The sequence below is a fragment of the Nicotiana tabacum genome, chromosome 12 (genome assembly GCF_000715075.1).
Source record: "Nicotiana tabacum cultivar K326 chromosome 12, ASM71507v2, whole genome shotgun sequence".
NCBI lineage: Eukaryota > Viridiplantae > Streptophyta > Magnoliopsida > Solanales > Solanaceae > Nicotiana > Nicotiana tabacum.
The window spans coordinates 94578855-94595515 of record NC_134091.1 but is presented as its reverse complement, the minus strand read 5'-3'; the positions used below and the strand labels follow the sequence as shown (position 1 = coordinate 94595515).

Below are 16661 nucleotides of genomic sequence, written 5' to 3'. Positions count from 1 at the left end.
TATGCTAACATTGTTGATGCTTCTTCTGTTGTAGATGCAAATATTCCTTCAAGTTCAGTTTCAATATCTGGGACCAGTGCTTTGGATGATAAAGATGGTGTTGAAGATTATTTGATTTGGTCTACACTAGGGGAGCATCAAGCCATCAACAAACCAGTAGTAGGAATATTGATGAACTTCAATTCTACTTGCAAAAGTCAGCAGATCCCCGCACAAAGGAATTTCTACCACTGGGTTGGTGGAGGAGCAACTCAAATCAATTTTATGTTCTTTCGGCCATGTCTCGAGACGTGCTAAATGTGCTGATTTCAACAGTCGCATCAGAGAGCGCATTTAGCCAAACAAGGCAGCAACTAGGAAATACCCGTCATTCATTGGGTAACAACGCTTTGAAAATTCTAGTGTGCTTCAGAGATTGGATAAGATCAGAATGGCGAAATCAAGGGCGTGACTAGGTAGATGAAGCAGATGACCAAGAAATTGGAGATATAATGGTTTATGGTTCTGATTCAACCAATGCCGGAAACCAAGAACCTCATGTTGACATGGATAAAATAAAAATTACACGGCCCGATCCAGCCCGCTAACAGACCGCTAAGCCCGAACCCGGACGGACAAAAAAAAAATCGAAAAAGTACAGCCAACTAACTGAGCCCGCTAACAGCCCGCAACGCTAAACGGACGAGCTGATTTTTTTGTGTCCAGCCCGTCCCAACCTGCCCGTTAAACACCCATAGATAAAACTAGAGAAATTTAGTCCCAATAGAAAAATGTTTTGTTTTAGTCCTAATACAAAATTATATTTATACCCATTATTAAGTTTCCAGATGGAAGAAAATTATCATTAAAGGGCAAAAAAGTCAATCAACTTTTAGTGGATATTTTTGTCCTTCAACATTTAGTCTTTTAATATTCGTACTTTTATAATAATATATATAGAATAGATATAGATAGATAGATAAATATAGATATAGATATAGATTATGTAGCATATATTTTTTCATAGCAAAATTTATAAAACTAATATATGCAGCAGAGTTGAAAACTAATTATATATGCAGCATATAATAATAAATGTAAAAAAATGAAAATGGTCGACACCAAAACAGGTTTTTAAGTCCTGGACTGTCCTCCAATTTTTAAAAACTTGAAGGACTATTTGTGTTCATAACTATATTATAATTATAAGTAGGGGGTGTCAATGGTTCGGTTCGGCCGGTTATTTTATAAAATTTGTACCATACCAATTTTTCGGTTATTCTATTATGTATAACCAAAATTAGACTTTTCGAAACCGTCCCAATCATGTCGGTTTCTCTTCGGTATCGGTACGGTTCGGTTAATTTTCGGTATTTTTTTTAATATCATGTAAAATTCACCAGTAGAAGTAGAATTGCAATAACATACGTTCTTTTATAGGACTTAGCAAAACTCTCTAGACATTTTTACTGTTTAAAGGGTAGTGAATTAAAAAAAATGAAAGATGGCTAGAGTATAGATCCATCAACTATTCTAAAACAACGTAAAAGAAACCAAGTGAATACAAAGAAAATATAAATCACACGAGTGAAAAGATATTAACCAAGTTGAGACTCAAGAATAAAGTCTATAGAAGATTAAATATTCAAAAAGATAAATCTAAATTATATGAAAGGAAACATATTCAATACATTATAGTTTGCTACTCATAATCGCTAGAATACTTTGAAATAACTTAGTTTAAATAGAAGTAGCATAATAGGTTTTAGGAATTAGTATTTTGAGTTTAATTACTTGTTGGTTTGTAATAGTTTTCATAATTTCAAGGCCCAAAGAAAATATTAATGCATTATTATTTTTAAACTCACTAAATAAATATATTTTTCATATGTAAAATTTATTCGGTATGGTTCGGTATTTTTTCGGTTTATTTTTATAAAATAAAAAACCTATCCTAATTATCGGTGCGGTTATAGATTTATATAAAAACTACGGTTTCTTAAAAAAAAACCTAAAAATCGGCTCGATGCGGTACAGTTCGATCGGTTTAATCGGTTTTATATTTATTGACACCCCAAAATTTATAAGGACCAAAATTCTCCTACTCTACTACCTATAGTAGGGGTGGACATTCGGTACTTCGGTTCGGTATTTAAGAATTTCGGTTCGGTATTTCGGTATTCGGTATTCGGTTTATCAATTATGTATACCAAATACCGTACCTAAATATTTCGGTATGGTTCAGTATTTCTTATTTTGGTTCGGTACAATTTCGGTTTAAACCAAATCTATGTTATAAGGCTTCTGCCTATTCAATATGTAGCTCTTCGGGTTGAAAAGATATGTACACGTAAATTTAACAATCCAACATGTTTTACATAGCATTCAGGCTCCCACGCACCATCTATATATTGAACATCCTCAGGGCAACGTCAAGAGAGGCATATCACTGTAATGTACAATAATTACAAGAGTTGGATATTAAGATATTAGATATCCACTACAACAGCTAAAAGCTAGTTATGCTTAGCAGCCATGTTTGAAGTACAAGACCTGGATATGTCTAATCAATAGAAACAGTCTCATGATGGATAATGGCAAGATCTGGATAGATTATCTATAACAACTAGCAAAGTAGCTCATGTTTAATTGCCACTCTTAAAGAAACAAACACTCGGAGCTCATCTGAAGAAAGCATGAGTCAAAACTCAAAAGGAACTGAAAAATAGAATATCTTTTGAACTTAGACTCCTCAAGCAAGAACTTATAAAAAGAAAAAAGAGAAATGTGAAAGCCAAAGTGAGAATCATGAATTACAAATCGCAGTATGGACAACAGATAGCAATCTCGTCATGAGAATTTAAAAACAAAGAGCTTCATGGTTCAATCCACAACGTTGTACATATGTAAGGGAAGCAAAGAGAGAACAGAATGTGGTTCAAATTAATTCAAACAAATTTGGGGGGAGGGGATGAAGAAAAGAGATAAGTTATTGGGCTAAAAAAAAAAGTTGAGTTTGGACTAAACTATTTCGGTATACCGAAATATCAATAACCCAATATCGTATGCCGAACCGAAATATCAGAATACCGAAATTTCTGTACCGAAATATCCAAAAAACCAAAATCGAAATATCAAATTAATTCGGTTCGGTTCGAAATTCGGTTTTCCGGCTTGTATGCCCACCCCTAACCTATAGGACTAATTTGGTCTTTTTCTCGAAATCATACGATAATAAATTGACAAATCAATCCACTCAATAGAACCTCTTTCGCTTCTCCGTAAACCCTTCAACCAACTCTCTGGAAACCCTCGTTCTCCTCAACCACTTCCCGGCGGCACCAATGGCGGCGTCCGACGTCTCCGAAGGACCAGTACTGAGCGTGATCAACAAGCGCCTCCGCGCCCTTCGCAAGAAATACAACCGCATTGTTCAAATGGAAGAATCCGTTTCTAAAGGAAAAACTTTAAACAAGGAACAAGAAGAAACCCTCCGCTCAAAACCCGCCGTCATCGCTGGCATCGACGAACTCGAGAAGCTTCGCGAACCTCTTGCTTCTGCCATCGCTGAAGAAATTAACCTCGCCACGTCAGCTTCTGCAACGCCAGATAATAATCCGAAGAATGAGGGAGAAGGGGAGGGAGTAATGTGTGTTGAAGATTTACTTAATCTGTTGTATTTTGGCTGTATGTTTGATGTGAAGTCGCTACAGAGTGAGTTTTCTACGGCTACAATGCTGACTAGGACGCATGAGAGAGCTTGTTGCCTTAGCTATGATTGTATGCCGGAGGATGAGTCCAGTGATGTGATAGATTTATTGGGGGAGAATGATTTGGATTTGATTTCAATGCTCAGTGGGCTTTTAATTTATCGACCTGTTAACTCTCCTTTGTCACACAAGCGTGCCCTTCGACAATGCATCGAGCACGCGAAGCTTTGGCTTACCAAGTCTGATCAGCCCATTGTACCCGATTCTGATGTTACTTGTGAGTATATAGAAAATACGAGACTAGTTGGAGCCGGCTATATGAATTATCTATAATCGATTACGTTCTATTTGGGCCAATTTTTATCATAATACTCAATAGTTTATTTATTTATTTTTTTGACTAAATTTGAGATCCAATTTTTTGATGAATTTTACTAGGTACGTATACCCAAGGTCATTCGGACTAGCTAGATGAATCATGTATATCCATTTTTGTTCCATTTGGACATGTTTCAATTTAAATACATAATAACTTATGTTTAAGGACAAATTAGGGATTTTAAAGCTAGTTATATCAATCTTTTGGTGGTTTTGAGATGGTGTAGATGCTTTTAGTTTTAGCTGGTTGTTTTTGCTTACAGATACTGGTTTACGGTCGAAGCTGAACAGGATAATCTCATCACTATATTTTACAACGGACCCTGTTAAAGTGGAGGCAACTGCTGCGAACTATGAGCCATACTCAGTGCCTGTAGAAGAGTCTGTGGGTGTTGTGACTGCTAATGAATCCGTGCAAGTGCACACGATTGCTATACAGAGTCAGCATAAGGTAAATTCTTAAAACCTCTAGTGACCTTGGGCAATGTTTTAAGTGCTGAAAGACATCTAGTAAGATTGACATGATAAAAGTTTTTATGTTTTTTTAAATTATTTTCTCTATTGTTATGGTGTGAATGCTTAGCTTTAACTAGTTTCCTATGACTAGCCCTTGTTTTCCGTTCTTGTTGAGTAGCTTTAGTTAACATAATTGTTGATGTTATGTTGTTTAAACCCTAGCAATTGCCATCAATTAACTTTTACACAATGTAAAAAGTTGTACTTCAGATTCCAAGCTTCCCTCACTCCTTTCTTGGGAAGTGCCTTGATGATTATTGTCATGCCCCGACCTCGGGGAGCGCGACCGGCGCTCAACAGAGTTACCCCGGTCGAGTAAGCCTACACAGTGCCGTCTACCCAACTCACCCATAAATAAAGAGAAGAATACATTTCATTAATTAGTCAGTAAGAAGTCATGAGAACAATACCAGTTCATTTCTATTAGTTACGTCATTAACAAGTCTTCAAAACAGTACATTGTACAATCTTAGTTAAAGTGGAGCAGATGATACGATTACAACATTTTTAGTTTAACCTTCCCAAAAATAGATACAACCCACACTATATCTACGGAGCCTCTAACAGGAACAAAAGAGTGCTATGCCAGTGCCGATAACAAAGCCCCGGCTATACCTCAAAATGCTATGTACAAAGGATAGGAAATACAGGACCCCGAAATGAAGTGGGGCTCACTAAGTCAGCTGAGGAGAGGGTGTGCTGCTATCACTGATCAATACCACCTGCATCCATTCAAGATGCAGCACCTCCGACAAAAGGAATGTTAGTACATATGGAATAGTACTAGTATGTAAAACTAATCACCCTCTCAATAGAACGAATAACAATAAACAGAGAAGGAAGCAGGACATCAATAATAGGATCAAATAGTAACAAGGTGTCAAGTTAGGGACAAGTAAATTTCAGTATTTTAAGTTGGGAGATCTTTAGCACCGATACACCACCGTGTTTTAGCACAGAGTCCGATCTCAGCCCGACCGGCTAAGCTGTCTCACCCCGAGACATACACTCACAATACCACCATGTGCGCGATATGTCGTCCGATCTCAGCCCGACCGGCTAAGTCGTCTCACCACAATGCCGTGTGGGTCGACATCACATCACATCTCGCTAGCAGTAATCTCATCCCATTTAAGGGGAAACAACTCAACACATCAATCTCATCCCATATAAGAGGAAATAATCTTATCACATTATCACGTGGATTTACCCTTCAATTACTCCTACACCGGCACGTGTAGTTTCGGAGTTGGGTTATTTCGACCTACCTTTCATCGGTGGCTAAACGATACTCCCAAGGCATTTATTATAAAAAGGATTTACCACGCATTTCCCATTCTTTTACATGTCATTCATTTTGTTGGCACCATTGGCCATAACGCAATATCACGTTGGCCGTACTTCATAATTTATGCTCACTATTTCACTTTCAAACATCATCATGGATAATTAACAACAAGGCCTTTCAAATTAAGGCTTTAACACATACTTGAGCAATTTAGGGTCTTAGGCACATGTGATTTCTTTTGCACAATTTGACATGATAACTTTCGTTAGAAACACATTTTTAAATCATAACACAATATCACACAGCCCATGCCTACCACATTCTCAAACGGTAACTCAACATAACAAGAATCTTTGGAATACATATTGAGCGCATATTTGTTTTGACACAAGGTTTATTTGGAATAATTCAATTTATAATAAGCATCACGGGACTTACAAGGGTATTGTGGGGTTCAATTCTAAGAGAAGAGTTTAGTCAACATACCTCGAAAGAGCTTTTTGTAATGCAACAATAATGTCCCAACACTCCTAACGATGCCAATCTATGGATGAGGGGAGAATTACAAGCACGATTAGAGAAATTCGTATGATAAGGGCTGTTACAACTATGACCCAACCTTTCCCTCAACCAATTCAACAACAAAACCACCCAAGATTGTTCAACAACTTCCCCACAAGCCCTATTAGCTCTTGCATGTGATAAATCTACCCTTATCACCCATAATCAACCCCAAACCCGAAATTGAAGAATTAGGGAAAGAAATTCTTATCTCTTTGAAACCCTAGCAAGTTCCTTTCGATGAAATCCCAAGGCTCGATCAAGGTGGAGTAGCGAAATCCTTAGCCCTCCCTTTCCTCTCTCTAGAATGGTTATCTCCTCTCTCTAAAATGACAAGTGGTCCCCAAAAATGAAACCTTAGGCTAGATAAACAAAATGGGGGTCGGGTTATAAAATTAGAAAAATGAAGCCCCTACACAGATCTGTGGTCGCATATGCGACTGCATAATGCTTCTGCGATAGTCGCATAATGCTTCTGCGATCCGCAAAATGGGCCGCATAATGGCCCTCCGTAACTGGGCAAGTCTGCCCCACTCTGCGACCAGTCTGCAGAACTGTTCTGTGGCGCATTAACTTCCCTTCGGAAATTTTCATGCTGGGTCTGCGATGGGTTATGCGGCCCGCAAAACGACTATGCGGCCGCATAATGGTCCAAAATTTTTGCCCATTTCTCTGCTTTAGTCTGCGGCCGATATGCGGTCTGCAGACCAGTTCTGTGACCGCAGAATGGACCGCAGAAATGTCCTATATTTCTAAAATTTTTCTTTAACTCCCTAACGCACTGTTCAACCCAAGAAGTTTCGAGCCGCGGCGCTAGAATCTCTACAATCAACAACGCATAAGTCTACCCCGGCATTACGAAACCCCGGGTTTTAGGTGAAATATTTACGGGGCCTTACATTTATAGGGTTTTGCCGATGTTGATTTTACTTCATGAGATTTTTTAAAGTTGTAGTTATGAAGTTCAGTGTTGTCAAAGGCCCATTTAAGGCGCACTTAAACTCGGAAGCTCAAAAAAGCTCTAGGAGGGTGCTTCGGCTCGCTTAAGTTGTGCTTCAGTGTAAGGCAAGACACTAAGGCGTCCACCTAATTTCCCATGAGTTCTCTCTTGAATCAAGCGCCACTAAATGACAAATATAATCAGAAATAAGTGTATTTGCGCTAAAGCCCAAATACACCTTAAGAGCGCTTTTTAGAGCTTTTCGCATTTGACAACGCTGATGAAGTTGTCATTTGATTTTCTTTCTTTGTTCCAGAAGAGGGGCACGGTTTGAAATTTTCTGCATTTATGCTAAAGCTAGTTTTATGGGAATTTGGTGCAATATGGGGTAATGTAGCTTAATTGAATAATTGTGAATGGTAGAATTATAGATGACTCACTTATTGAATTAGTAATTTTGATCTTCTATGCACTTTATGGAGAAAATACCATCCCAAAGACTTGTTAATTTGGGATGCTATAGTTGGATAAGAGTTGCTTAGGAAAGTTATTTTGACATTTGTTTATTTTGCTAAATTGTTGCGTCTTTTGCTTAAGATTTTGGCAAAAGTTGCTTGCTAATATTATTTTTCTGATGAAAAGGTTAAAGGTTGCTTGATAATTTTTTTTTTTTTGATGAAGTAAGGGAATTTCATTAAATGGCTTCAAGAAGATGCATAGCAAAAACGTACAACAAGAAGGAAGTGACTGCTCATATGCAAAAACTTACCGGACAACTAAGGAGCAAACAAAATCCAAGAAATGTTCAACACCAGTTACAGGGGCCTGATTGAAATAACTAAATAAGTTAATTAAACAAACAACTTTAAGAATGGTTAGGAGTTGTGATCCCATCAAAACATCTACGATTCGTTTCATTCCAAATGCACCAAAAGATAGCACCAGACACTATTGATCAAGTCTTTTGATGGACTTCCCAACTCTCTATGAATGCTAGCTCTCATAAACCTCCTTGATACGGTTTGGCATGACCCAGGCAAGCCCAAAAACTGATAAAAGCAAGTCCAAAAAATGATAAAAACATACTCCAAATGTCAGCTGCAACTGTACAATGCAGAAAGAGATGTTGCACACTCTCAGACTCCCTCCGTCACATATAACATAATTGTTTCAGAAGTTGGAACAGTTATCACGAAGGTACTGCTGCTGTCAAAACTAAATAATTGCTAAAAAATCGTTAAATTAGAAGAAAAATGATGACTTGAAAATTGCCTCTTGTGATTTTAGAAGTAGGGAGACTTTCTCTTGTCAAATTGCACGATACGTAGGCGACTTACTGTATTTGCCTTTTGATTTGCGTAGGTATGAAAATGATTAAGTTTAAACGTTTCCATTGTCCTTCATTCTTCATTCTGCTTAAGAGTTCCCATTGTCATTCATATGACATCCCTCTTTGTTATGATGTTGCATTGCTAGGCTTAAGGTAATGTGCACACTAACCCTTACACTACTAGGCTTCTCCTAAATTGTTGGAACTGGGAAAAGACTAGCATTGAACCATGGTACTTGTGTTTAGGGCTATCACCAGTACTTTTGCCTCACCTGTGTTTAGGGCAATGAAAAGACCAACCCTTACCTTGCCGAGAAAAAAAAAAATAGACTAACCTTTCGCGTGTTCATATCCACCTCCTTGTTCAATCCGCTTGTGTTCTCATTTGAAAAATAGCTACCAAGCTGAACTGTGAAGACAACTTCACTGCTTCTTTCCATCTCTGTTTTTTTTTTATTTGTGTGTGTTCATCGTAGGACTCAACTTTTTGTGGTTCTCTGTGTGTGTCGATAAGTTAAAACTTTAAACAATCTCTAAAGTTCTGAAATGTTTCTGTATAAGTGTATTTTAGGCTTTGTGTTTACTTGGATCAAGTTCATTGAAGCATGGATGTATAAATACTGTTTTCAATATTAGAGTAATGTGTTGTCTACTGTACATGTAAACTACTAGTCATACGACGCTCTTTGTTTGTTATTACCCAGGTCATAGAAAATTTAATTGGATTCTCCATGTATTTCTGCTTCTCTAGACTTCGTTGACATAAAAAAAATGCAAATATATATTTACATGGAATTCTTTTTGGGTAATCATATTTGCATAAATAGTTATTGGTTTTATTTGAATAATATCCAAACTAATGAGTTTTTTACCACATGATGCTTGTTTTTCTCTGTCAAAGTAATGTACTGCACCTCTGTTGTCAAGTTCAACAGCTTTAGCTTTGTGCCAATTTCTCACTCCATAGGGAGCTTGGGAAGTTGGACGGGTTTGGTTATGATGGTGTATTTAGCCCATCTTGGCCCAATACATTTTAGCCATAGTAGACTTTGCGCAAGTTGGGTTATACATTGTTTATCAGCTTAACTCAATTTAACTAGTCCAAATTTGACCCAACTTGCCAATTTGACACTCCTACTTATGTTTTGATTGAACTATCTATCGTAGCGTCCTACAAATTTAAGCAACTGAATTGTTTGCTATGTCATTGAGCTTCTTTTATTTGCTTTTATTTTATTGTGTGTCTGGGAGACCGGGTGGGTGGGGGTGGGCGTGGGGGTGGGTGGGTGGGTGTGAGGACTTAAATTCAAAAGTTTAGAATAAAGAGAGTAGAAATAATTTGTAGAAGGTGAATAAGAAACGTTTTTGAGATTCTTCAGCTTGGTAATTCTCTCAAGCTATGGAATTTAAACTAGTTTACAAATGACCTAAAATAGGAAATGATGCATAATATTTCTTGAATTGAATGTGCTAATCGATTTTGTAAATCTCTTAGTTGGTCCATATTTGACTCCAATTAAAATCTTCCCATTTGCCTAGGTCTTGGTGAGTAGAATTATTCGGTACCTGTGATGATGGGAGGTAGTGGATACTACATTGATTAGTTTGTGGTGCGCACAAGCTGGTCAAGACTCCAACCTTTTATTTTTTTTAAAGAAGCCCTCTAATCGATGTTCTTAATTACAGAACTTGTCAATTTTTCCTCTTATTTTTTTTTTCTTGATGAAAGGTAGGAGTACACACATCAAGTTTGTGGGTACATGTCATATACTTGTAGCTTGTTGCAAATGTATGAAATCCAGGAACACGAACATCAGAGTGACTTGCTTAGGATAGAAATACATTCTAACTCAATTTTTTGCTTGATAAAGTAACCATCTATCTTTATGTGCTATCTTTCGTAGAATATATGATTTGAAGCAATATGTAGTGCGCTATTTGATTGTCCACAAATTAATTTCATCACTTTTTTCCTTTTAAATTTCAATTCTTGAAGAAGCTGCTTTAACCTTATAAGGTACATGTGGCTTGGGCCATGGCTTGACTATGCTTCTGCACTTGATCTAGCTGCCAAATTTTGTTTCTTGAACTTAAGGTTCTAGTTGTCTCCAATTAAGATGTAGTACCTAAGGTGCATCATCATCTAGGAGAGGCCCTGCCAAGTTTATACTAGAATACTCAACAGGTTGTGCAGTTTAAATACAAAATTGCCTGCATCTTCCTTTTACTACCTTGAACAATGACTACAGCCTAGGGGTAACAATGTAAATAAACCAACCCACTTTTAGCACACTATCTTTTCTCAGTTCTGCTTTAAAAACTTTAAAATTTAGATAATTCGAAAACAAGGAACTTAGGAAATAAAAAAAATGTAGGCATTCATAACGTGTGCAAAAAATTATGATAAGATCACAAATTGCTCAGCAGTATAACCTAAAGTTGCTTTAAAAACCTGGTCAAAAATAAATTCGCCTGCATCTTTCTGGCTTGCAGTCGTCTGCTTCATGTATCTTGCAGTCGTCTGCTTCATGTATTGAAATTCCGCGTAGTTAAAACTTCATCCTAGTGAGAGAATGAACTAGTGAGCTTCATGAAAAGAACTTATTGACCTTGATTATCAGATAAGCATTCCATTTTTCACCTTTTCTACTAGCAAAGCATGCAAGTTTTTACTTAATTTCATACCTACTTGTACAGTTGGGTAGACTTTTGGGATGCTTGAGATATAGTACTAATACATGTATTCTACTGCTAACACCAGCTTGTTGTGTTATTAATAGATTATTTTGACTTGTCCCGAAAACAAAAGGAAGTTTACTTCTAAAGGCCGCTAGGCAACATCCTGTTTGCAGATAAAAATGTTTTGTTGGATTTATTTTTTGGCATTAAGATGTAAATGATCCATTGATTGCATTGCCCATAAATTTTGGATTGAGGCTTCCTTGATTAATTGTGTTGGCCATAATTTAGAAATGAATATGTGCAGATGCTTTTGTAATTCGTTTCTTCTGATTTTATTTATTTTATTTCTTCTGAATATCCTTCCTGTTTTTATGCAACATCTAGCATTATATATTTTTCAGGAAGAAGAATGTTTAAGTTCTCAAGGAAATGATACTAATGGAATCCAGGCTAGCAGTGTAGAAGTCCAGCAGGTATGCATCTTGCATCTAGCAGATTGTCCTCAGTGCTTTTATTCAATAGATTTATTCGACATATGAATTAATTGTTGCAGGGGGAACAGGGGGAAAACTTGTCTGAATTGCCTGCTGAAGTAGAAGAGGTCACACCTGAGGCAGAAGGTGATGATAATTTGAAGGATATGAATTTCAAGGAGCAACAGTCTGTTCCCCGACGGTCATATCAGAATCAGAACTACAGGGGTCATCGCAATGGGGATGGAGGAGGCCGTCGTGGATATTCTAATGGCCGTGGAGGGCGTGGAAGGGGAGGGTCCTACCAGAATGGCCGCAACCAATACTATGATCAATCTGGTAATTACTACCAGAAGAGCCATAATAACAATTATAGGGGAAGAGGTGGGAGGGGTGGGAATTACAACCCTCATGCTTCAGGTGGTCAAGCTGGTAATTTCTCTGTTGATGCATAACCTTGTTTGGTTGATTACAAAATTTTCTTGCCAGCGTCTCTTTTGTTGTGTTGGTGGGGAGGGGTGGGGTTGGGGGGGAGGGGTTGTGGGTTTGGTGGTCAGTCTGTTACCTTGTTAAATGGAACACATATATCTCGTAGTTGAGGAATAGTTGTAGCAGCTTCAACTTTCACTAATTGAAGATCAGTTTTGGTTATCAATTTTCTTAAACCCTAGTTTGATCTTTTCTAGTTTGTTTTTGTGGCCATGGATAGTTTAGGTGAAGTGGATAAGTTTTTACTAGTCCATTCAAATAATAAATTACAGTATCTACTATTAGCTTTAGGCGGAATACATTGACAACCTCTTAAACTTGCCAGAATATTTTATTTAGACACTCACCTAAGGGCTGTCCCAATTGAGCACCCGAATACATGATAAATTGTTACTATTAGACACTTGTTGGGGAAAGTTTGGGAAAATGGCTCTTGGTTTAAGAGAGCAGGAGTTTGTTTTCAGTTTGGGTTCCTTTTTAACTAACATGTCTTGTTTTTCTTAGTTATAACAAAGACTTGCATATGATAAATATAATTAAAAGAGGTGTCATATTTTAGGTGGTTAACTTATCCACGTAATGGGCGCTTGAGTACATGTTCAAAAGCTTTTCCAAAGTTTGAAGCACGTGTCTAATAGGATCGCTTTATCATGTGTTTAGGTGCATAATTGAAATATACCTTAATTCGAGTGTCTAAATGAAATATGTTGACAAATGTATGGGGTTGTCGAAATTGTCTGCCATTAGTTTATAGGGGAAACGGTTTAAATATACCCCTCTACTTTGGTATATTGTTCATATATACCTTCCGTTATACTATAGGGCCACATCTACCTTTATCGTTACCCAACTTTATACAAATATCTCTCATTAAACGGAACATGTTGGCATGACCCGCTTTTAAAATTAAAAGTTTTGACCCATCGACCCATAACCCGTATAATCCGTCTACATGTCTGATGTCCGATGTCTGTGTTGGGAGGAGATTACAGCTTCACAAACTTCTGATGTCTGTGTTGAGCTAAGTGGCTCCAGATTTTGGAAAGAGTAAAGGAATGTATTCCATGTTCACAACCGCTGAAGACAAGACCCCAGGAGGATTAATAGCTCGCTTTCTTTCAACTAGTATTTGCAAGAGTCCTTATTTCAAGTACAGTCCTCTTCATCACCCCAGGGTAACTACACTAGTCCAACTGCAACCATTTTGTGCTCAGACTCTTACCAAAGCACGTACTTGCAAATGCTTAGTGGCTTCTGCCAAAACCAACAAGTTTTTCAGGTTGGTTCCTTTTTTGCAACCACCTTCGTTCGTGCCATGCGATTCCTGGAGAAGCACTGGTCTCTACTTTGTAATGATATCCGTACCGGAATCATTAACACCCAAATAACTGATCCTTCAGTGAGAGAGGCAGTGATGGAAATCCTCAAACCAGACCAAAAATTAGTTGATTTCGTTGAGGCTGAATGCAGCAATTGGCTAAACGGGTTATGGGTTGATTGGGTCAAAACTTTTTAATTTTAAAAACGGGTCATGCCAACATGTCTGATGGCTTTCCGTTTAATTAGGGGTATTTTTATAAAGTTGGGTAACGGTGAGGGTAGATGTGGCCCTATAATATAACGGGGGTTACATGTGAACAATATACCAAAATAGAAGTGTATATTTGGATCTTTTCCTTAGTTTATATAGGCGTTTGGCGCGGCGTGGTTCTCAAAATATTCGACGTTTTGACGGACTTGCAGATTTAAGCACTAATTTTCTCCAGAAGTATTAATAACTCTGGTGCAGTCAAATCTCTGATAAGTATGTTATACTTTGCCGTGGTTAATTAAGTGCCATGTTTGTGAGGGAAAAATAAAAAGAGAGGATACATAATTACCCCTTCAACTAGTCTTGTTTTTTGAACTACACATAAAGTTCGTCCTATGACCCCCCGAACTTTGTCCAAAGTGATTTTATTATCCCCTTATTTGCTGATGCGGCACAAAGAATGCATTAACTCTACTTGAAGCGCATGAGTACTAAAGAATAAGACCAAAAATACAGTTTATCGCTGGAAAACACCATTTTTCGACCAAACCATCTTCTCCGATCATAAGCCATTATTTTTCCTACCAGACACTTCATTTATCAATCCTAAACCCGAAACACAAGATCTTCAGAGCTGAACCAATAGCTTTTTTCTTACTTACGTTCTGGGTCACTTCTTATATATTTCATTTCATTTTTTATATCATTAATTCAATAAAGTTATCAAAAGGTTCTCATATTTTTTTCAGTAATTGATTATCTAAAAGCACAGAGTAAGATTCATTGGTGTTAGGAGACTAGTACATGCCAATTTGAAAGGGAGCTTTTCCTATATATACTATGATATGAACTTATTAATTTATTTTCTCTAGGTTTTGTAGTTTTCAAAAAGTATTTAGGTTTTTCTTACAAATTGTATACATTCCCTCCCTTAAAAAGCTCTCATCCCATGATTAATACCTTCAATTAAGGGATTCAATTATATCATTTCCTTTTTTCACACTTCTCCTCATTTCATGCGTCCTAACTTTTTCAGTACGCAGATCTCCTCTTCTCTCTCTCTTCGATAGTTGCACGTCTTCAACAAGAAGCTGGTAATTTTGCTTAAGTTGTTGAATGATTTTGGTTGGAACCTTCAAATATTGGATATATTGTCATACTATATATTCCTATTATCCTTATAATGTTAGGAAAGTGATACCTAATCTAGCAAATCCAATAATACATAACTGATTTCCATAATAGACATCAAAAAGAAACTTTTTCTTTGCAGTTAGAAATCTATACACACGGCATAGAATGTCATCAAAAAAAATCAGTTGCTAAAAGTTTCTTCTACAATTCAAAAATTGTTAAACTCTAGCAAAATTATTACTAATAGGATAATGGCTCATACACAATCCAAATATGAAATTGGTCACAAACTTACAATTGCTCATCACCATATACAATTATCATGCATTTGTGATACAATTTCTGCAACAATTATGATACAAATACAATTATGATATAATCGTGATACAATTCTGATCTCCATCTTCTTCAAGTTTCAATCACAACTCTAAACTTAAATTCTGATACAATATTGTATTATAATTGTATTAGTATTGTATTGGGTATTATTTTAGATATTGATATATCAGATACAAGTCAAATACAACTTTGATACAATTGTGATACAATTGTGAAATAATTATGATACAATTATCATACAATCGTGATATAATTCAGAAACTTTTCTTCTTCGAGTTTCAATATGAAATTTTACCTAAAAATAACTCTAAACTTAACCAATCTCCCTTAAAATTGAGATATAAACTCCAAGTTATATTCTCAATCGTTTGCAAGAGTACCCAATCCAAACAAATCACAAATTCGTAAAACCAAAATATTGAATTCAAAGTCTCGAAACTTTTTAATGGTTGTCAATGGAGAACTCTTTGCTACTGCAATTTTAGAGATAATGTCGATGAATTTGTGTGAAGAGGATGAGATTTACATCCTAGTTTTAAGGATCCTCTCATTATTAAGGTTTTGTAGATAAATAGTAAATATACATAGAGAATATAATTTTTAAGAAACCTAAAGAAAAGTGGTAAATAAGTTTCTATTATAGTATAGCTAGGTAAATTTCCCAATTTAATTTGAAATGTTACTGGCTGACTGTTTGAAGCACCATTTTGTCTTCTGATTCAATGTTATCTTTCAAAGAAAGAAAATATTACATTCTTCACCCATCAGATTAGGGTGAGCCTCCAGGATCTTTGCTGGGTTAGCGACGCTAATTTTTTCCATCTAGAAGCGTTAGGACAAAAAAAATATGAAGAAGCTGTTGCTTTCTAGGGTTTTGGCTGGGTAGGTGATGTTCGGCCAAAAGTATGTATTTTTGTATATGAATTGCCTCACATTTTGCTTTATTCTTGTTGGTTCTAATATGTAATTGCAATGAGTTGAGCTAATTTTTGGTGTTTATATGTGTAAGAAATAATTGGGAGTGAAACAGATTGAATACTTATGAGTTAGAGCTAAAACATAAGAAACATCGACAAGTGCCGAGTTCTAGCATCCAGGCTAGCGCGTCGCGCTAGAAACAGAAGTCCAAAATTTCCAGCGCCCAGGCTGCCCAGGGCGCCGACTTCCGGGAATTACCCTATTTTGACTTGGAGAAGGTTTTCGTAGGTCCTACATGCCCCTAATTTGTATAAAAGAGGTTCTAAACCTAATTTTGGGGGAATCACGCCACTTTGAAGGAGAATTCACGTGAGGGAACGCAGACCATGCTTG

At 36.8% G+C, this 16661-nt stretch overlaps 1 protein-coding gene across 1 annotated transcript; it reads left to right on the top strand.

Annotated features, from left to right (window-relative positions):
* The first annotated feature begins 3234 nt into the window (after positions 1-3234).
* On the top strand, positions 3235-12508 carry LOC107794145 (uncharacterized). Its single transcript, XM_016616611.2, has 4 exons — positions 3235-3966; positions 4331-4518; positions 11786-11857; positions 11938-12508. The coding sequence occupies exons 1-4, from the start codon at positions 3324-3326 to the stop codon at positions 12310-12312; spliced, it is 1278 nt and encodes a 425-aa protein (XP_016472097.1). The 5' UTR covers positions 3235-3323; the 3' UTR covers positions 12313-12508.
* Positions 12509-16661: the final 4153 nt, after the last annotated feature.